Source organism: Blennius ocellaris, assembly GCF_963422515.1.
Source record: "Blennius ocellaris genome assembly, chromosome: 21".
Lineage (NCBI taxonomy): Eukaryota > Metazoa > Chordata > Actinopteri > Blenniiformes > Blenniidae > Blennius > Blennius ocellaris.
Window position 1 is genome coordinate 3,011,148 of NC_137670.1, and position 21,398 is coordinate 3,032,545.

General features: G+C 43.6%; 1 protein-coding gene across 1 annotated transcript in view; it reads left to right on the top strand.

The window, feature by feature from the left end:
- The window catches only part of myo1d (myosin 1D), an 89,506-nt gene that overhangs the window by 13,553 nt on the left and 54,555 nt on the right, over positions 1–21,398 (top strand). The window contains exons 2-11 of the mRNA XM_080517441.1: positions 2,593–2,801; positions 3,488–3,581; positions 4,857–5,022; positions 5,819–5,872; positions 6,126–6,221; positions 7,047–7,163; positions 7,461–7,664; positions 7,913–8,058; positions 8,505–8,619; positions 9,188–9,358. Coding sequence (XP_080373567.1) covers positions 2,593–2,801; positions 3,488–3,581; positions 4,857–5,022; positions 5,819–5,872; positions 6,126–6,221; positions 7,047–7,163; positions 7,461–7,664; positions 7,913–8,058; positions 8,505–8,619; positions 9,188–9,358 — 1,372 coding nt within the window. The remainder of the gene's footprint in view (positions 1–2,592; positions 2,802–3,487; positions 3,582–4,856; positions 5,023–5,818; positions 5,873–6,125; positions 6,222–7,046; positions 7,164–7,460; positions 7,665–7,912; positions 8,059–8,504; positions 8,620–9,187; positions 9,359–21,398) is intronic.

Here is a 21,398-nt window from a genome sequence, read left to right on the forward strand (position 1 = left end):
GATGCATCCTTTACCAAAGGAGACCAGCTCACGCTGCCCCACAATTCATTGCGGCGGCAACATTTAAAGGGCCGGCTCACGGGGAGCGTCCAGGGAAACTTCACGATGAAGTGACGCAGTTACCAAAGCAATAATCTGCCTTGAACAACTTTAAATAGTCTAAAAACCCAGATCCCAACTACTAATGTTATACGGATATTGTAAAACGAACACAGTAAAGTTTTTGCGCAGCCAAATCTCAGTTTGTCTTCAAGTTGTATGAACGCGAATTTTTGGTGTTTTTGGTTGTCGTGGTGAAAATATTCCGTTTCACATGAAATCCGGCGTCTCGCTCCCTGGATGTACAACACTGTTGTCCGTCCACCACAAGCTATTGTACATGCGAGTGTAAGTGGGCAGCTCACAGCGGGGCGGAGGGGCGGAGGGACGGGGGGGACGGAGACAAAGACGTCCAATTGACATGTGAACAATGGAGCGAGCGCCCGGCAGCAGAGGTTCCAGAACAATGGCTGGTTTTCTGCGAGAGCTGCTGTGGAACCTGCCTGGTCCGTGCAGAAGGTCCGCCACCGGCACCGGCAGTCTGTCCATTTTCTGGACCCCGACACGCGACAACACCCGCGGTGGCGTGTTGTCCAGAGGATCTTTCCTGGAAATGCTTCAGTCGGTCACATCTGAACATTTGGCTCTTCAAGCTCTGAGAGTATCTGTAGGGGGAAAAAAGTCAAATGTTCAATATGCATTTCTATGCTTCCTGATGCATTTGAGGGAATCTTTGTAATTTAGTTTGGTCTCTCTTCCATCTCTGTTTTATCTCTCCACGTTTCCTTTTCACCCTCGATCTCTGGATTTCATTTCTGCTTGCTTCTCTTTCTTGTTGTAGTTTCGTAAGAGAGAAACTCTCTCTACCCGAAATCTCGTTTCATCTCTTCTCCCTTCTCGTTCTTTCTGTATCAATTTTCAAATTCTCTCTCTCTTTTTCAAGCCATCTATACCTCTATCAAGGTCTCTGAATTTATATAATTGCTTATGAATAGGAAAAACTATTAAAAAGAAGAAATAAACCATATCCTATATTATATATATACATATATATACATATATATATACTTGTATGAAAGAAAATCTGCAGCGAAATACTTTTTTTCATATTTTATGGGGAAAAAATCGTGTAATCTTTAATATCTGAAGACAAATTGCAGGAATATTTTACTTTGAGTCCAACCTGCTTCTCTCATGCTACTTTTTGACACCCGTGATTGAAAGAGTCTGTGATGAACTGGAAGTGTGTCGTGGACGTCCGTTCGGATAACTTCAATAAAAAAAACAACTGGTCGGAGATCAGCATCCGGAACATCTTCAAACAGATGTGAGTGTTTGATGGATTTTCTGGTTTGTGGAGTCGATGAGCTTCTGCTGCAGAGAAGAAAGAAGAAAGAGTCCATTCTTCTTCTGAGGGGAGAAACTGAGATTCTGTTCAGAGGAAGGAAGTGGTGCAGGCGGGCGGCCTCGGGCAGAGAGAGAGGGCGAGAGAGAGAGAGGGAGGGAGGGAGGGAGCATGAAGTGAGAGAATAAATCAACCTCCATTTAGATTCACACACCTTGGGACCTGGAGAATCAGCGGTGGTCTTAAAGTCAGAGTTTGTGTAGGATAGTCGGGATGATGACAACGATTTTGCCTCATCTGACTGGATCAGTGTTGACTCTCTGTTAATGTGTTAAAAAGTGCCATAATAACCTTTAAATTAATTGTTTTTTTCACAGTCGATCAGAATATACATGATGACAATGTAGATATTTTCACAAAACTAGACAATTACGACAGAAAATGACTCCAATTTGAACATAAAGCCAACTTTAATGAAACCTTCTGGGGCAAAATACAGTGAAATATTAGAGAAAATGTCTCCTAAAGCTGCATTTTAGGTGGGTTTTTTTTTTTGTTTTTTTACAGTTTTGGCCCCCAGGCCTTGTGTTTCACACCCTGATGTAGCTGGTGTTAATAATAATAATAAAAAAACCAAAACACACACACACAGCAGGTGATTCAATCTGTATAGTATTTTTCAAAAAGAACATTTCCAGGAAGCACCTGGAGGGAAAAAGTTTCGACTCGCGGTATTTATAGGTAATTATGTGCTAAGTTTTCAGGCACGTTTGGCTGAACGGGGGCTGAAATGAGTTTAACACTCTGAAATATCGGGCGTCGGCGAGCAGAAACTAGATATTGCACTACATGGTCCATAATAAATAAATAAATAAATAAATCTACATTCGATGTGCTGCTGTTTTTAATCCACATGTTATGAGTTCCATTGTACAATAAAGTGTCAACCAGGTGAACTTTAACAGCCTGTTTATATTTCAGTTATAAAACTTTAACACCAGCTAATATTCAGCCATCTGTACAGTCGTAAAAACGAAGATCTTTATTATGAGGTTACATAGGAACTCCGTATCATGTCGATAAGCTTTCTCCGGTGATAAATATCTTGAATCGGCCCATGTTTGACCTCTGACCCCTGAAGTGAAGGTTCATACTGTAACTGCAATAAATGAATTAAAATGAACATATTTCGTTATTTCTGTGCACAGGTTTGAGAAGGGGAGGATCTACTCGTACATCGGGGAGGTGGTGGTGTCCGTCAACCCGTACCGGGCCATGAACATCTACGGCCGCGACGTCGTGGAGCAGTACAAAGGCCGCGAGCTGTACGAGAGGCCGCCGCACCTCTTCGCCATCGCCGACGCCGCCTACAAGGCCATGAAGAGGAGGAACAAAGACACCTGCATCGTCATCTCAGGTATCGGGGGTGAAATCCTGAGACCGAAACCCTGCGGGAGAAAACCACAACCACAAAACTCACTCGCTATAAAGATCACCCATACATTTAGTGTTTTATCCTTTTTTCGTTCCTTTTTTTTTTTTTTCCATACTCATTTTTCTGTTTTCAATTCTGGATGAAAAGAATAAAAAGTCTTGACTTTCACTTCCTCTAAAGGAAATCCACGTTTTCATTTCATTCATTTGGTCTCAAGCTGTTTGGATGAAGCTCCACCTAGTGGTCAGAGCAGGAACTGAATATCAATAAAAATATTTTAGTACCGTAGATGTATTGCGATTAAACAAGTTTGGGAACTAAAGAGCCAATAGTATTGATCACCACCATCTGATAAAAGCTTTTAAAAAAAAATTACAATATGAGTTTTGTTCAGTTTGATCCTTTTTTTAAGAATTCCATAATCTCTCTTATTGCTCTTCTCAGGTATAAAAATTAAACAAATTTCAAATAAATAAGGAAAAACCTCTGACTTTTCTTAACTTCAACTTCCAAGTTTTAAAATTTTAACTTTTAAAAAAAGGTTTGTTGGAAAACTTTAGTGTCCTATGAGCCAATTTAAAACAAACGAACAGTTCATTTGAACCATTTCAGGAACAGATTTTATTAGATTCCATTCATTCTTTTCTCTGTTTTTCTGTCCATTTCAGGGGAAAGCGGCGCAGGAAAGACCGAAGCCAGCAAGTACATCATGCAATACATCGCTGCGATCACCAATCCTAATCAGAGGGCGGAGGTGGAGAGGTGAGCTCGTGTTCACAACCCCCGTGATGTAGCGCCACGACTCCCTCATATTTATGAATCATTCTGAGGTCAAAGGGTCAGCGGCGCTCAGTCGATACCAGAGGAGATGAAGAGAAACGCTGAGTCATGATCCGTTCAACACGGCGAGAGAGAAAAGATAAAGTAGGTCAAAGATAAAGGGGATTCAGTGCAGGGACACGTTTGAAGGTCAGATGTGCAGATTAAATGTTGTGAAAGCAAACTAGGATATCATATCTAGAGCTATACATCTAGGTCATTTTAAAATCTGTGTCAGCAGGGCTGCACATGAAGGCCAGTAGAAGCTTTGCTTTCGGGCAAGTGAATCATCGACCCGACCTCGCCGGCTCACGGCCGCTATTTTGTTCCGGATTCGTGTTCCGCGTTCTGGTCGGTGACGCTGCGTCGCGTAATTCCTCGGGAATCCCTTGAACTCCCCGTCGCCCGCCATTTTTAATTTTTTACTTCCGTATTACAAAGTCACTCTAATTCAACACATAAGAACCACTTCAACTACAACAACATATTTTTGATTATTTCTAATCCAGAAGTTTCATAACTTTTTTTGGTTCAGAAAAAAAAAAAACATTGACTGAGCAGGAAGAGGAGGAGGAGGGACAGGATTTACCATGCTATTAATAAATGCATATGGACAAAAAGTGACTAATACAATAAATATGGTGTGGTAGTAGGTAGTAGTTTGGCAGCACGGTGTGGCAGCTCCTATCTTAATGCTATCAAATATATTTCAGACCAAGAACAGACTTAAAATATAGATTTTTATTCCTTCAGATTGAAGAGCCTTCCCTGAAAGTTTCATTGAGGTATCTTGATCATTAAAGAAACAAGTGTTTTTATTTAAAATGGTCGATTTCATACGTTAACCAAGCTTCTATGTTTACGTTAAACTTCGGGCAAGTAAAAAGTAAATTTCCAGCCCTGGTCAATAATCACCCTTATGTGACATTTGAACATGGCTGAAGTTTAAAAATGTGTGATTATGGTTGGTATTGTGCACACAATAGATCATTGTGTTAAAAAATGTTCGCTTATCTCATAATTTTTTAAAACTCCATGAATTTATTAATGAATCAAATGAACAACATGAGCCTCCAGAGCCACATATCGTAGAATCAAATGATTAAATCATTTCTCTTTTGTTGCCTGAATTATTAAATAATCCTTAAGGGCACATTAGAAATGTTGGCGTGTCGACATCATATATCGTATCGTAATAAACGTCTTTCTGTGGCACAGGGTGAAAAACATGCTGCTGAAATCCAACTGCGTCCTGGAGGCCTTCGGCAACGCCAAGACCAACCGCAACGACAACTCCAGCCGCTTCGGCAAATACATGGACATCAACTTCGACTTCAAGGGCGACCCGATCGGAGGACACATCAACAACTACCTGCTGGAGAAGGTGAGCGGAGGACGAGACGGAGGAGAGGCGCTTTTTTTTAAGTCAGATGGATGTTCCTTCCCTCCTTCCTTCCTTCCTTCCTTCCTTCCTTCCTTCCTTCCTTCCTTCCTTCCTCCCTTCACATCGTTTCTTTTAGCTTTTGCGCTGTGCTCTCTGTTTGCTGTCGTGTGTGTGTGTGTGTGTGTGTGTGTGTGTGTGTGTGTGTGTGTGTGTGTGTGTGTGTGTGTGTGTGTGTGTGTGTGTGTGTGTGTGTGTGTGTGTGTGTGTGTGTGTGTGTGTGTGTGTGTGTGTGTGTGTGTGTGTGTGTGTGTGTGTGTGTGTGTGTGTATATGTGTGTCTGTCTGTCTGTCTGTCTGTGTGTGTGTGTGTGTGTGTGTGTGTGTGTGTGTGTGTGTGTGTGTGTGTGTGTGTGTGTGTGTGTGTGTGTGTGTGTGTGTGTGTGTGTGTGTGTGTGTGTGTGTGTGTTATATATATATCGGGAAAAACATTGTCGTCTATCTGGGAAAAAATACTGTTGTCTAACTGGGAATCGTCTATATATATATATGTGTGTGTGTGTATATATATATTTGTCACTTTTGCATTGCTGTAGTGGTATTTATATGCTCATTGTTGCATTTGGGTTTCTGTTTTAGCTGTTAATGTTATTTAATCTGTAATTTTCTTGCTTTTTTTTCTTATTTGCTCGTTGCGTTTTAAAGGAACACGACCCAAAAAGTAGAGGTTGTGTTTTTATTGAGGAAAATGTCTTTGACGGGCCGTCGGCTGACGTTTTTTTTCTGTTTCTCCTGAACAGTCCAGGGTCATTTTCCAGCAGGAAGGCGAGCGAAGCTTCCACTCCTTCTACCAGGTACATAATAGACACACATTGCAGAGGCCAACTTAAACTTAAAAAAAAACAAAAAAAAAAGGGCCGCAGGACATGAGGATGGTAATCATGGAGCTTTAAGCGGCAGGATGTTTAGTGGAGGAGGAAACTCGTCCAGCAGGTTTTGTTGAACCTGGAGGACACACGTTGTGTTTCTGTGACTAACTCGGGATACAACTTTTTTTTAATTTTTTTTTTTAATTTTAACTCCGACGCCTGTGTTTTGGTTCCTCAGCTGCTCAGAGGAGCTCCGGACTCGCTGCTGCGCTCCCTCCACATGCAGAAGGACCCGACGGCGTACAACTACATCAAAGTCGGAGGCCAAATCAAGGTACCGTGAACAGAACGCAGGAGATTTCACTTTCCTCTTCATGGCCGCTGCTTGATTTAAATATCTGATGTGACGGCAGGTTTCACCTTCAGCAGGACAAACGCACTCGTGTTGACATGAATCTGCTTTTTTTTTTTTTTTTTTTTAAGAGTTTCATCCCAGATAGATGCTTTATTATTTATAACACATAAAGACACATAGTCCCTTTGAAAAAGTGGCTCGACATCAGTTTAAAATCGTGGAGTCGGGACCAGCTTTTTATTTATTAATTTATTTTCATTCTTTCCCCGCAGCGTTTTTAAACTGTTTAAATGTTTTTGTGTAACAATACATTACTATTCATCCTCGCCCACTGAAATGTTACAAATGATTCACTTAACAATCATTTGTTTATATTTTTTTCTTTTTTTCTTTACTTCCCCCACCGTGATTTTAAACTAAGTCGTCTAACTGGGAATCATCTATCTGGGAAAAAACATTGTCGTCTAACTGGGAATTGTCTATTTAGGAAAAAAACACTGTCATCTAGCTGGGAATCGTCTATCTGGGAAAAAATACTGTTGTGTAACTGGGAATCGTCTATCTGGTTGTAAAAAACACTGTTGTCTAACTGGGAATTGTCTATCTGGTTGTAAAAACCACTGTTGTCTAACTGGGAATTGTCTATCTGGGAAGAAAACACTATCGTCTATCCGGGAAAACACCGACAGAACATGTAAACTTCACACAAAGCTCAATCCAGGAATCTCAAAGCGACGCTGCCGTGAAGGACGACCTCTGAACTGAACGAAATCTCAACCCGGCCCCGCTCTCTTCTCTCCCCAGTCGTCCATCAACGACAACGCCGAGTTCAAAGCCGTCGCCGACGCCATGAAAGTGATCGGCTTCACCGGCGACGAGATCCAGACCGTTTACAAGATCCTGGCCACGATCCTCCACCTGGTAATCCAGAGCGACGCTCGATCCCGGCTGGAGCCAAACTCCGAATGCTTGACGTACATTTCCCCTGAATATAAGCTGCACTCGCTAAATTTAAAAAAAGAAAAGTCAGAGTTCTGTGATGCGCCTGAACGCATCACTCGTGTATCGCCGGCTTGAAGCTCTTTAACACGTAAAAATCCATACATTTTAAGCCGCGGGGCTTATAGTCTGGAAATTACGATAATAGGTTGGGGGGTTTTTTTTGTATTGGATTCATATAAATATATAAATAAATAATTTGCACCAACCTTCTTTCAGGGGAACATGACCTTCGGGGTGGACGGCGACGTGACGCTGATCGAGACCACCAAGCTGGTGTCGGTCCTGCGGGACCTGCTGTCCACCAAGGAGGAGAGCGTGGAGAAGGCGCTGCTGTACCGCACCGTGGCCACGGGCCGCGACGTCATCGAGAAGCAGCACACGGCGCAGGAGGCCGGCTACGGGCGGGACGCCCTCGCCAAGGTGACGGCTCCGCGGCGCCGACTCCTCTCTAGACCTGTGACTCACGCTGATTCACACCAGCGTGAGTCACAGTGTGTCCAGACTGTGAAGGATGAATGTGTGTGTGTGTGTGTGTGTGTGTGTGTAGGCCGACTTGCGCACGTTCTGATATTTTAACTGGCGTTCGAGAGCCGCGACTCGTTCGCGTGACGCGTCTCACGCCGGGGGGAAACCGGCTTGACGTCGGGTTTGTTTTTGGTTTTCGCCAGGCGATGTACGAGCGCCTGTTCTGCTGGATCGTGGGCCGCATCAACGACATCATCGAGGTGAAGAACTACGACGCCCGGGTCCACGGCAAGAACACCGTCATCGGCGTGCTGGACATCTACGGATTTGAGATTTTCCAGAACAACAGGTGGGGCGAGAGCGTTGGAACCACGCGGCGGCAATTTTTCCAAGTTGTATAAAAAAATGCTCTTCTTATTTTACAAGACTTTTGTTCAAAGTTCGAGCTTCATGCACATGGAAAAAAACAAAAAATTATAGAAACAATCAGACAAAAAAAGGTTAAATAAATAAAATCGTGGCGATATCTACCGTCATGGATTCCAAATCTGAGGTTATGTACATTCAGACACATTAGCGAGATTAAGTCAAAATGACTGCGCGGATTTTGTCTACATTTTGACCACAGATTAGGCCCTGGAAGATTCCATAAAATTTTGATTTCATTCCACGGGACCGTGCACGTTAAGGCAGAAGATAGAACTATTTGAGCTGGACTTGGTCCCCCGGGTCCTGTGTTCTGGTTCCAGCGGTTGTCGTTGACGCACAACGTTGCCGTCGTGTTTTGTGCTGCAGTTTTGAACAGTTCTGCATCAACTACTGCAACGAGAAGCTGCAGCAGCTCTTCATCCAGCTGGTGCTGAAGCAGGAGCAGGAGGAGTACCAGCGCGAGGGCATCCCATGGAAACATGTAAGAAAAATTTTTAAAAAATTTTAAAAAACGCCTCAAAGGAAGAATTTCCTGTTCTGTAAGCTGATTTAGAGCGTAACCCAAGCATTTCCACCATAATGTGATTTATTCCCCCCCCCAATAAAACAACAAAGAAAAGAAAAGATTTCTTGATCTTGAAAGGGCAAAAATGGTTAAAAAATGCAACTTCATAATTAGCGACGACATGTTTATTTGTTTCATGCATCTATTTAATAGACAATATAGAAAATAATATATGTAAATGTTCAAACACGGGTGAAATAAATGAGTTTAGATGAAAGGAAATATCTGTTTTGGGGGGGTTTCGACATACATTTGGTCATTACAGGAACTTTTATTGATTATTAGTCATAAGAAGATCTAAAGGTTTGGTATCATTGACATTATGAAATGAAAATAAAAATCGACCTGTTGATTATTGAAGTTTGTAAAGAAAACAAAAGTACAGGTAATCCAGATTAGTAATTGGTATATTAGTAGTGTGTGTGCGTGACGTATGTAACGGAATGATCATTTCAATGAGGCGTTCTTCTCCCGACGTCCTCAGATCGATTACTTCAACAACCAGATCATCGTGGATTTGGTGGAGCAGCAGCATAAGGGCATCTTCTCCGTCCTGGACGAAGCCTGCATGAACGTGGGGAAAGTCACCGACGGGGTTTTCCTGCAGGGACTCAATGGAAAACTGGCCAAACACGCCCACTACACCAGCCGCAAGGTGAGACGCTTCATTATCCACACGATACGACTGTTAATCTGCCATTGGACAGTGAGGAGAAGAAGAAAAAATCACATTATTCAGTTGAGATTTCTGTGGAAACTGCTCAGCGATTATTGGAAAATATTGACATCCTGGATTATAAATTCTTTGTTGTGCTTCTCATAATGTTTACATTTGATGTTTCTTTTCTATTTTAGTTGTTTTATCTGCATCAACAACTCTTTATGTTGCCGTAAATCAAAACAATGCAGTTTGAAGTGATTCAGACATTTAAAAATGGAAAAAACCCTTCATGTAAAAGTAAATATAGACATGACACATAATGATATGATCAGATGCAATACTTTACAGAAGGTTATGATTCACTACGATATGACGGGATGCGATAAAACAAGATATGACATGGTAAAACTTCTTTTTGTCCCACAATGGGTACATCTCAGCAACTGGACTGTTAAAATTGGAGCAGCAGGGGTACTTGATAGAGTCATTCCTTCTCCAACGCCACATTTGTCACCATGGCAACCAATAGATTACAAGGTTATTTGCTCCACCACACCACTCCTTCCATCGTTTGAACTGTGTGTCTCAGTAAAACTCCACCCAGATAAGAGAAGATCAGCCGGTGGGGATTTTAGTCTTGGAGCGGCTTTAAACTGCTGCAGTTTCTCAGTGTGAACACATGAGGGCGCCACAACGCCAGAGAAAAGAAAAAACCCCAAGTATCTGTCTGACTCAACACTTTGCACAAGTGATGTCACTGACAGCCAATGAGAGTCTGCAGAGCTGCTGGGCTGCAAGAAGTGGAGGATGTGTGTTTACACTTTTGTGAGGAGCTGAGAGAGAGAGAGAGAGAAGGAGAGGGAGAGAAAGAGCGAGCGAGAGCGAAGGGATGCAGGGAAAACTGCAGAAGACAAGTGCTTTGTGAACATCTGGATGTTTAGCTGGGCTCCGAGGTTTCTGAAGCAACATGCTGCAAAGTCAGGCACTGTGTCACAACATGTTCAGACCCTGTTTAGATTCTTTTTAGACCCTGTTTAGACCTTGTTTAGACCTTGTTTAGACTCTGTTTAGACTCTGTTTAGACTCTGTTTAGACTCTGTTTAGACCTTGTTTAGACCTTGTTTAGACCTTGTTTAGACCCTTTTTAGACCCTTTTTAGACCCTTTTTAGACCCTGTTTAGACCTTGTTTAGACCTTGTTTGGACCTTGTTTAGACTCTGTTTAGACCCTGTTTGGACCTTGTTTAGACCCTTTTTAGACCCTTTTTAGACCTTGTTTGGACCTTGTTTGGACCTTGTTTGGACCTTGTTTAGACCCTGTTTAGACCCTGTTTAGACCCTGTTTAGACCCTGTTTGGACCTTGTTTAGACTCTGTTTAGACTCTGTTTAGACCCTGTTTGGACCCTGTTTGGACCTTTTTTAGACCCTTTTTAGACCTTGTTTAGACCCTGTTTAGACCCTGTTTAGACCTTGTTTGGACCTTGTTTAAACCCTGTTTAGACCCTGTTTAGACCCTGTTTAGACCCTGTTTGGACCTTCTTTAGACCCTGTTTGGAACTTGTTTAGAGCTTGTTCAGACCTGGTTTAGAACCCGTTCAGACGTGGTTTAGAACCGGTTCAGACCCTGTTTGAAGCCCGTTCGGAGCCTGCGTGTTGCGAGACGCTGCAGAGAGACGAGGCTGAGCGCTGCAGACGAGCAGCTCACCACAGTTCAAAGTGAATAAAGTACGCGACGGGAAGGAAGCTGTGAATAAAGCCGAGCCGGGTCCAGACGGGGTGGGTGTTGGGGGGGGGGGGGGGGGGTTCTGCTGCAGGGCATATTGATTCATGAAGCCTCCTTTTCCTCTCATCATCTCAGAGTCGATCTCCCTCCTCGGCTCCTCTTCTGACCTGCAGTTTTCACAGAAAGAAGAAGATTTGAGATCCAGCTGTTGCTTCCTGGAACAAATATTGCTTTGAATCAATACTGGCCAGGGATGTTGGGTTTTTTGTTTTGTTTTTTTTAACCCCTCTGTACCGTCTGGAGCCTGGTTACCAGGCAACACAACTTTAATGGCCTTTTCCGCAGGAATCATGAGGCTTTAGCTGATCTCCAGGGTGAATGTGTTTCGAGCTGCATCACCACCGAGATTAACAGTTTGGGTCATTTGTCCAAAGTGCCTGAAACATCTTTCACGGCTCTAAAAAATCTGACTCCACAGAAATATACCACGAGACCATCTTTTACCCTGCAGTTATTTATGTTTGTGTTAAAGTCATTTGAACTTTAGATTGTTGCGTGGAAGCGAGAAGTCCTGGCCGGAGGTGAATCACGGCAGTCGGTGGAGAGTCTTGCAGTTAAAAAGAAATAAAACGCGAGGGACGTTTGTCTCGCCCTCGTCTGCTCCCCCGGCTCTTACATCAGGACGTCGGACCGTTGCTCAACCAGATAATCGTCGCCAATGTCACAGGAAATCACAGCCGGAGCAGCTTCTGTTCCTTCAAATCTTCCTCTGCGTTTTCTCTAAACGTTTCACATCTTTTTTTGTCCGCTGACCAGACGCTTCCTTCTGCTTCTGTTTTTATTATCATTTCCCCTAAAAGGGCCAAAACTCACTTCGCGAGGAAGTCATGCAGAAATGACAAGAAAGTGGAATTCATTCAAACACATTTTTTTTGGAATTTTGACCACAAGTAAGATAAAAATCTACATTTTAATGCTCATATTAGTACATGTATCCACATGTATCTCTCTTTCAATAACTCTCACTCTATCGATCGATCTCCTTATTAATCTCTCTTTCTATCTATCAATCTCTCTCGCTCGCTCTGTCAATAACTATCTCGCTCTCTATCAGTCTATCTGTCTATCCATTGATCAATCGATCTCTATCTATTGATCTGTCTATCTCTATTTCTCAATCTCTCTATATCAATCTCTTTCTATCTATTGATCTCTCTATCTCTTGAGCTGTCTCTCCTTATCATCTCTATCTCTAGCAATCCATCTCTCTCTCTCACTGTCTCTGTCGCTCTCTCTCTCTCTGTCGCTCTCTCTCTCTCTCTCGTTTGCCTCAGAGTGAGTCAGACCTCCGTATGAGAGAGAACGAGCCCATGTGAGTCGATCTGTTCTGCTCAGGTCTTTAACTCAACCTGTGAAGAACCGACGAGCCGTCACACGTTTTCCTTCATCCGTCCCGTGACGACAAGAAAAGGTGGATCTTGACGCTCACATGCCGGAAGCATCACGCGTTTTCATTCACTTCCTGCCTCTCTCCACGGGCGAACCTGTTTTGTTCATCAGTGGTGTTGATGGTAGATGCACGAGAGGAGATGGACTTCTGATGAGACTGAGTCAGAGATCATGTAACACAATCTGCTGTTATGTTCTCATTCAGCTTCCTGGGCTGAATGATGCAACTTTCCATCTCTGCTCCTTCATATACACACGCACACACGCACACACACACACACACACACACACACACACACACACACACGCTGCATCAGGACAAACTGTCTCCACCTGCTGACTTTGAATCAGTCGGACAGTTTTGATGCACAGAAGCCACGAAAAAAAGAAAAATACCGAACCAGATGTTCCCTGAATGATGGTTCAGTGTGTTTTCTTTTGCTTCGGTGCAGCAGAACTCAGCCGTCGCCATTTGTTATGTCGTTGAATCGCGTGGATGTGTTCAGGTTCATGTCATCGACTGACCTCACTGGTTGATAGCATGACGGCGGATCGTTGTTGTTGTTTGTTGCGGGCAATAAATCATGAAATCCAACGTTTCGTGGCGATCAGTCCGCGTCCGACTGGACGACGTCGCGTTAGTAACGCGTCAGAGTTACTTTTACATTACAAGAAACCTGCTGCCGGCACAAGTCACAAAAAATATCACTTAAGTGTTTTTAATTTCCCGTGTTTACACACTTCACTGCAGCCTATTAATCTTATGTTTCAAGAATAATTTGCCTCTTAGGATCTGATTTCGCTCTGAATCACAATAGTCTTTATTTTTCTCCTTTAAACTGATTTTCAAACAATGGCAATAAAATGTAGGAAACAAAACCCCACTCTGATATTAAAAACACTTGTTTAGTCTATAGAACAGTCAAGTTATTGCAGCGCAATTCAATTCATGTTCTTATTTGAGCACAAGTTCTCCAATATCAAGGTTTCTTATTTAAATCTTGTCGGGACAGGATTTCAGAATCAGAATCGTCTTTATTGTCATTGTAACCAGTACAACGAAATTGCATAGAAAGTTTCTCAGTTCCACGCTGCACGTTTCCCTCCCGTCACAGGAAACCGACAAGCCGCTGAATCCGAGCAGCTTTTAGCTTCCAAACAGCAGCACGTTTCCCCGAGGGACCAGAGGAAACCTAAATAAAAAATAAAAAAAATAAATGTATAAAAGGAAGAAAAGTGAAAATTGCATTTCTTTAACTGAATGGGATCTGATGTTGCTGCGCATCGCCTCCGTCAGACACGTTCACGGATTGTTTTGTCGGCTCCCGGGGGGGATAGAGAGTCGGCTGCTGCAGGTTTAAATATTGATGCTTTCAGTCGTTTACGAAGCTCGACGGCAGGAGGGCAGTCGGGAGGGAAGAGCCGAGTCTGGAGGCTCCTCAATTGTTCATCACATAACGTGACGTCAGACTCGGTTGAGTCAGAGCTCGGCTGTGGATCAATGGTGGAGAAGCTCACGTTTGCTGGTTTGCTAATATTTGACCACCTTGTGGCAGAAAGTGGGATTACAAGCCGTGTCTACTCCGCTAACGTAACCCTTAAAACATTTGCCGCTGCTTATCTGACAGCCTTGTTTCACTCTTTATTCAATGTTGTGTCCCGTGCATAAGTTTAGGGGAGTGAGGTTTGCTGGTTCAAATCCCGCAGATTAGTAGATTTTCATTGTTACTCATTCCTACACGGCCTCGCTGCACCACCCTGTGGTAAAAAGGTGGCATCGCAAGCGGTGGCGACTTCATTCGCGTTTTTTAATTTTGCATTAAACACGAAAAAGGTTCTTTACGCCGCCTTAATGCACTCGTTATTAAATCCTCCTTCTCCTTCTGCCTGCGTCACGTTGCATCTCTTCCGGAACACTTTCCCACGAAGGTCCTTCATTTCAGATTTTCTCGTGTGCGTCAGCCGTTACTCCTTCTCTCCGCTGGCCTTTCACAACAATGGCGTGTGTAGGTAGCGGCAGGATGTGCGTGGCGTCCGCCCACCGCCACATGTATGGACACACATGTATGGACGCAAAGCTTTCCAGGGCCATGTGTACGGTGATGCTAATCACCGAGCGACTCCTGTCATTATCTGCATGGAGGTCATCGCGGAGGAGGGCGTCTCGGGAGATTAACTCTTCGCCGTGCGTGTCCACGCTCCGTGTCTTAATACGCGGACAGCTGCCACTCGGCGCGGTGAGCGCGAAACCAAAAAACCCTTCTCCTCCCGGTCGGCGGCGCCCACTGCCAGTTCCCGTCAAGTTGGGAGACGGTCAGCTGCCGCTCGGCGGGGGGGTCTGGCTCCGGGCCTCGCAGATCGGGGCACAGGTGGCGGGCGGAGGGAGGTCGGAGGAGGAGGTGCCGGAGGGCGAGGAGCCCGGCGGCACTTCACCAGGTTCAGACTGTCGACTGTGGCAGAGACGACTTGACGCCGGCCAGAGAAACTGTCAGTTCCGCTTCAGCCTGTTGGTCAGAGTGTCAGATTGTAGAGACGATGTCCAGCCTTCACTGAAACTCAATCTCTGGATGGATGACGGATGGCAGAAGTGCTCGAAATACCCAGGCCTTGGCTTTTATTGAAGTATAACTCCTTTTTTAAAAATTATTATTATTATGTCTTTTTATAGTTTGTAAAATTTGAGTCCTTTAATACGTAATAACTTTTAGTTTCACGTGTAAAAATCTGACCAAAAACTGTAATACATATAAATAGATATACACTTTTTTTCATATATTTTGAACCAAGTAAAATGTTATTTGTGACAAAAACATGTTTTTTTTCCCTGTATCAGTCAATATATTTAAATATTTTGTTACAGTATTCCGATTTTTTTATTCATATTTTAAAACGAGAGGCATTTAGCTGAAGCAAAAGGGCAAAACATTGTGTTCATGTGATTATTTCCATAAACTTACAAAACTCTGCCTGAGCTACAGGTTTCTCAATTCACAGCAAAACCATTCAATCATGTATTCAGTTATTGTTTTTGATTGTTTAGAAATAATGTGAAAAAAGTATGACGTTACTGAACATGGTCACCTGCTCGATAAAGCGTTAAAGCAGATTTTAAAGTGTAAATTTATTGTCGAATATCTTTAAATAAGTAGTGAGAAATTACTGAGACAACTCATTTGAGGTTTTCCTGCTCAGTATGAGTTTATCTCCTATTTTCTGACATTTTGAATGTTTCCTCTTTGCGTTGGTCAGATTCTTGCATGTTTTCACTGGTAATGTGTATTCAAATTGTAATTTTCACCTCCAGTTTCTTCTCTTCTGCCTTTTTTATCCTCCGATATATTTATTAAAAGTGAGAAACGTCATCACAGATAGACACGCAATCACACTCGGGACCAATTTAAATTCAACAATTTACCTTGAAAAGGTGTCTTATTGGTTATGAGTGCAGGGAGAACATGCAGATGGGCTCAACCGGGAATCAGACAAGGGTCTACTTATAGTGAGCGAACTGTGCAAGCCACTGGTGCACTGTGGCGGCAGGAACTCTTCCCAGGATTGAACCGAAATCATTGGGTACTTTCTCATTGGGTACTTTCGATCTATGTGACTGGACAGGTTTGAACCAGGAGCCTTCTTGCTGTGAGGCAGCGGAGCAGTCCACTGCACTCCACTGCACTGCCACACACTCGGTAATACAACGAGGCGCGATAGCGATGTGTTGCTAATGTGGACGTCTCTGTGTTTTCCTCACAAACACGCCGCACCACCTCCACGACTCGCGCTCGGCCCGAACCCAAACATGGAGGAGGAGGTGTCGAGTGTGTGTGTGTGTGTGTGTATGTGTGTGTGTCTAGCTGCTGTGTGTGTGTGAGGTAGAGTGTGACTGATTGGGATGTATGATGGCCGGCGTGGCTTCCAGCAGATGCAGGCTGTCGGTCTGAAGCAGCATCTGTTTGTCTGTCTGCTCCGGGTCAGTGTGTGTGTTATTGTGCGTTCACACTGATTGTTGATTTTTTTCTTTCTTTTTCTTTCTTTCACTCGTAAAAAGTGGACATTTTCACGTTTAAAACGGATTTCTTCACAGAGATTTTTTGTATTCATTTATATGAATTGGCCTTTGTTGCCCACATTGAGTCCAAACATGTATGTATGCGAACTGAATCGTGGTTTAAAGGCATCGACCGTGAAAAAAATCTCCAGAAATCTTAACTTTCAGTCAGATTTGTTGCTTTTCTCGGTTCTCGTTCGGAGATCTGGACCCAAATCGAGACTGGCGGAAATCTCTCTGCGTCTGGGAGCTTTCTCATTGTGTTTGCTGTATTTCCTCTCATATGGGACAATCGCTTCCTCCAGTGTGTGTGTGTGTGTGTGTGTGTGTGTGAGTGTGTGAGCACCGAGCCCTCCGGTGACTCATCTCACAGAGCAATGGCTCAGCTTGAGGGAAATAACATGGAGGTAAAAGCCGGCATTGGCGTCGCGGTTCAATTTGCTTGCCTGCGTTGCAGAGTTCTGCTGCACCGCGGGATAAAAAACGATGTGGGGGGATTCCTCTGTCGCCCCCCCGTGTGACGGCTGAGTGTCACATCATGAGATCGGTGGTTTTTAATCTCGTCCCGGAGCTTCCGTTCCTCCGGGGTTTTCTTTTTTTTTGTTGTTTTTTTTTTTAAAGCCCTCGTATCTTTTCTGCAGGGCTTTTCTTTCTTTCCGTCCCGTGAGCAGAGCGAGTGACGGACGGGTAGATTTTGAAGTCTGAGGTACTTTTATTATGTCTTTTTTATTATTAGGGACCTCGCCAACGGCTGGGCCCTAGGCCCAGCCAACGGCAGGTCTCTTTTGGATTTCGTCGTCGCCAAAAGTGTGGGGCCTCCGCAGGAGGCCCCACACTAATCCAGGCACTCCCCTGACCCTCCCAGAGGCCTCCACTACCTGGTGGCGAAATTATATATTGTTTTTCGAATGTTTCTTATTAGGGACCTCGCCAACGGCTGGGCCCTAGGCCCAGCCAACGGCAGGTCTCTTTTGGATTTCGTCGTCGCCAAAAGTGCGGGCCCTCCGAACCCCCTAAACACGCTCAAAAACTCACCAAATTTGGGAGACTCGTCAAAAGTGTGGCACTCCACAATCTCACGTCAAAAAATTCCCAAAAAATCCAAAAATGGCTCTCTAGCGCCACCTAGAAAATTGCAATCACCCGCCACGGTCCGTAGGAATGTCGTAGAGAAAAACAGCGAATACGAAACTTCTTCGTCTACTCGAGCCCTACGACTCACGCACTCTAACTTTTGACCTAACTCCAACAGGAAGCCGGCTATTTGCCTTTCAAAGTAAGGTGTTCACCCAAAAAAGGCAAAAAAAGGCAGAAACGGAAAATCTAAACCATCATAGGGCGAAGGTCGCATCGGTTAAACTGAGATATACAAAAATAGAGGAGATTGTTTACTACAAATATTTAGAGGGAATTTTTCTTACCTAGTCCAGTTTAATTTTTATTAGCCGTCCAAGCTCCCCACCCCCTAATCGGCTTTTTGGCTCCTGTCATCCATTAACATGGGGAAACCGAAAATTCTCCCCCAAAATCAACGATTTTAAACTCCCCGAACTACTCTTAACTGTTTGCAAACCGTGACTCTCAGCCACAAATCGAGGGCATCGCCACGTACACGAGACCCTGCCGAACAAGAGGATGTAACATATGTGGGGAAAATTCCAAAACAAGTCCCCAGAATGACGAGTTAAAGCGACACAGTAACATTTTTCTCGTCCGAAATCTTAACACTATAGCGGATGGAGCCAAATCTGCCGTTCCTGCCAAACAGCGCCCCCTGGTGTCCAAAGTTTACCTCTGACTGCTTCCAAACCCACACAGTATTAAAGACGACAAAAATTCCTACAAAAGTATGGTATTTTTATCCACATACTCCCCCGATAAGTATAGATTAAGAGCAGTTGTTCTCAAAATCTTCTAATATAATCCTCTCTGGCTCACTCTGACGTCAGAGTGTCCGTGCTCGGCGCAGCTGTGAAATTCTCCACTGTGATTGGTCAGTGCATCACTCCATATATGGGCAGCTTCCTGTAGCTTCAGGCTCATCACTGCTGTGTGATTGACAGCATGGAGAGCCAGGGACATTACAGTGCTGCTCTATGGGCTGACCTGCTGGCTTATGCAGCAGTTTGTTAAAGGCCAGGTTCCTTTTGTAATCCGTACACAACTGACAAAGGCCCTCAAATTCATGTCGGTGGAAGTTTTTGAAAAACCTTTCATGTTTCATAAGTGCTGCGTCATTCACACCTTTCTACACCGCCGACAAAGGCCGGGCCTCCTAGGCCCGGCACTCCACCAGGTCACTCCATCGTCCCACATTGACCTCCGTAGGAGGCCTGGCCTGAGGCCATATAATTCATGTCGGTGGAAGTTTTTGAAAAACCTTTATTGTTCCATAAGTGCAGTGTCATTCACACTAGAATTGAAGTAAGACCAGATTCGGGATCGGGGCAACCTGGGGAGTACCACACTGAGCTTTTCAGGTGTATCCGCTAGCTTGCGGCATAGCATGCACATTAGCATGCTACCAAACATTGTCCGATTGAGCTGAAATTTGGTAGGTGGCCTAATGGGAGCGCTACGGTCACAAACCACTAGCTAATTAGCTGGTTTTGACCCCGCATTTTCAAAATAAAAGTCCAAAATTTTTTTTTTTTTTTTTTTTTTACTTAAATAATATAATTTTTTATTAACCGTTCATAGCCACCCCCCCCCGACGGGCAGTCTCGAGGTCCCGACCAATGCTGCTTGCAGCTTTAATTATATATATATTTTTTTTTCTTTTCACTTACGCTCATATTTGACCCCCTAAACACACTCAAAAACTCACCAAATTTGGCAGGCTCGTCAAGTCTGTGCGTCATTCGAGGTTTATGTCAAAAAATTCCAGGAAAGTCCAAAAATTGCTCTCTAGCGCCACCTACAAAATTTAAATCGCCCGCCACGGTCCGTAGGAATGTCGTACAGAAATGTCGCGAATACGAAACTTCTTCGTCTACTCGAGCCCTACGACTCACGCGCTCTAACTTTTGACCTAACTCCATCAGGAAGCCGGCTATTTGCCTTTCAAAGTAAGGTGTTCGCCCAAAAAAGGGAGAAAAAGGCCGAAACGGAAAATCTAAACCATCATAGGGCGAAGGTCGTATCGGTTAAATTGACCTATACAAAAATAGAGGAGATTGTTTACTACAAATATTTAGAGGGAATTTTTCTTACCTAGTCCAGTTTAATTTTTATTAGCCGTCCAAGCTCCCCACCCCCTAATCGGCTTTTTGGCTCCTGTCATCCATTAACATGGGGAAACCGAAAATTCTCCCCCAAAATCAACGATTTTAAACTCCCCGAACTACTCTTAACTGTTTGCAAACCGTGACTCTCAGCCACAAATCGAGGGCATCGCCACGACCGCGAGAACCTGCCGAACAAGAGGATGTAACATATGTGGGGAAAATTCCAAAACAAGTCCCCAGAATGACGAGTTAAAGCGACACAGTAACATTTTTCTCGTCCGAAATCTTAACACTATAGCGGATGGAGCCAAATCTGCCGTTCCTGCCAAACAGCGCCCCCTGGTGTCCAAAGTTTACCTCCGACTGCTTCCAAGCGTACACAATCTTAAAGAGGACAAAAATTCCTACAAAAGTATGGTATTTTTATCCACATACTCCCCCGATAAGTATAGATTAAGAGCACTTGTTCGCAAAATCTTCTAATATAATCCTCCCTGTCTCACTCTGACGTCAGAGTGTCCGCGCTCGGTGCAGCTGTGAAATTCTCCACTGTGATTGGTCAGTGCATCACTCCATATATGGGCAGCTTCCTGTAGCTTCAGGCTCATCACTGCTGTGTGATTGACAGCCTGTCATATCCTGCAGTTTGACCTGAGAGTGACCTCACCAGTCATTCTCAGGTCAGGTTACTCTCATGTGACCTGACCTCACTCTCATGTCTCATGTTCTCCTGTCATGAGGACATGCAAAACCTGTATGAGACCTGGCCTGAGACATGTAATTCATGTCGGTGGAAGTTTGTGAAAAACCTTCATTGATGCATCATTCACACCTTCGTTCACGCCGACAAAGGCCGGGCCTCCTAGGCCCGGCACTCTACCAGGTCACTCTCATGTCCCACACTGACCTCTGTAGGAGGCTTGGCCTGAGGCCATGTAATTCATGTCGGTGGAAGTTTTTGAAAAACCTTTATTGTGCCATAAGTGCTGTGTCTTTTACACTACAATTGAAGTAAGACCAGATTCAGGATCGGGGCCATCTGGGGAGTACCTAACAGACATTTTCAGGCAGCTTGGCTAGCTTGCGGCTTAGCATGCCTGCGAGCATGCGAGGAAACATTGTCTGATTGAGCCGAAATTTGGTAGGTAGCCTAATGGGGTTGCTGCGATCACAAATCACTAGCTAATTAGCTGGTTTTGACGCAGTTTTTTCAAAATAAAAGTCTTTTTTTTTTTTTTTTTTTTTTTTTACTTAAATAAGATATTTTTTTATTAACCGTTCATAGCCACCCCCCCGACGGGCAATCTCGAGGTCCCGACCAATGCTGCTTGCAGCTTTAATTATTTAATTTTAATTTAGTTCATTTTTAGAAATGAGTTGTTTAAAAAACAAACAAATGCTTTTTTTGTTCTTTTTTTCCATAATTTTTTTTTAATTTAGTTCATTTTTAGAAATTAATTGCTTAAAAAAACAAATAAATGCTTTTTTTTTTGTTCTTTTTTTCCATAATTTTTAAAAATTTAGTTCATTTTTAGAAATGAATTGTTTAAAAAACAAACAAATGCTTTTTTTGTTCTTTTTTTTCAT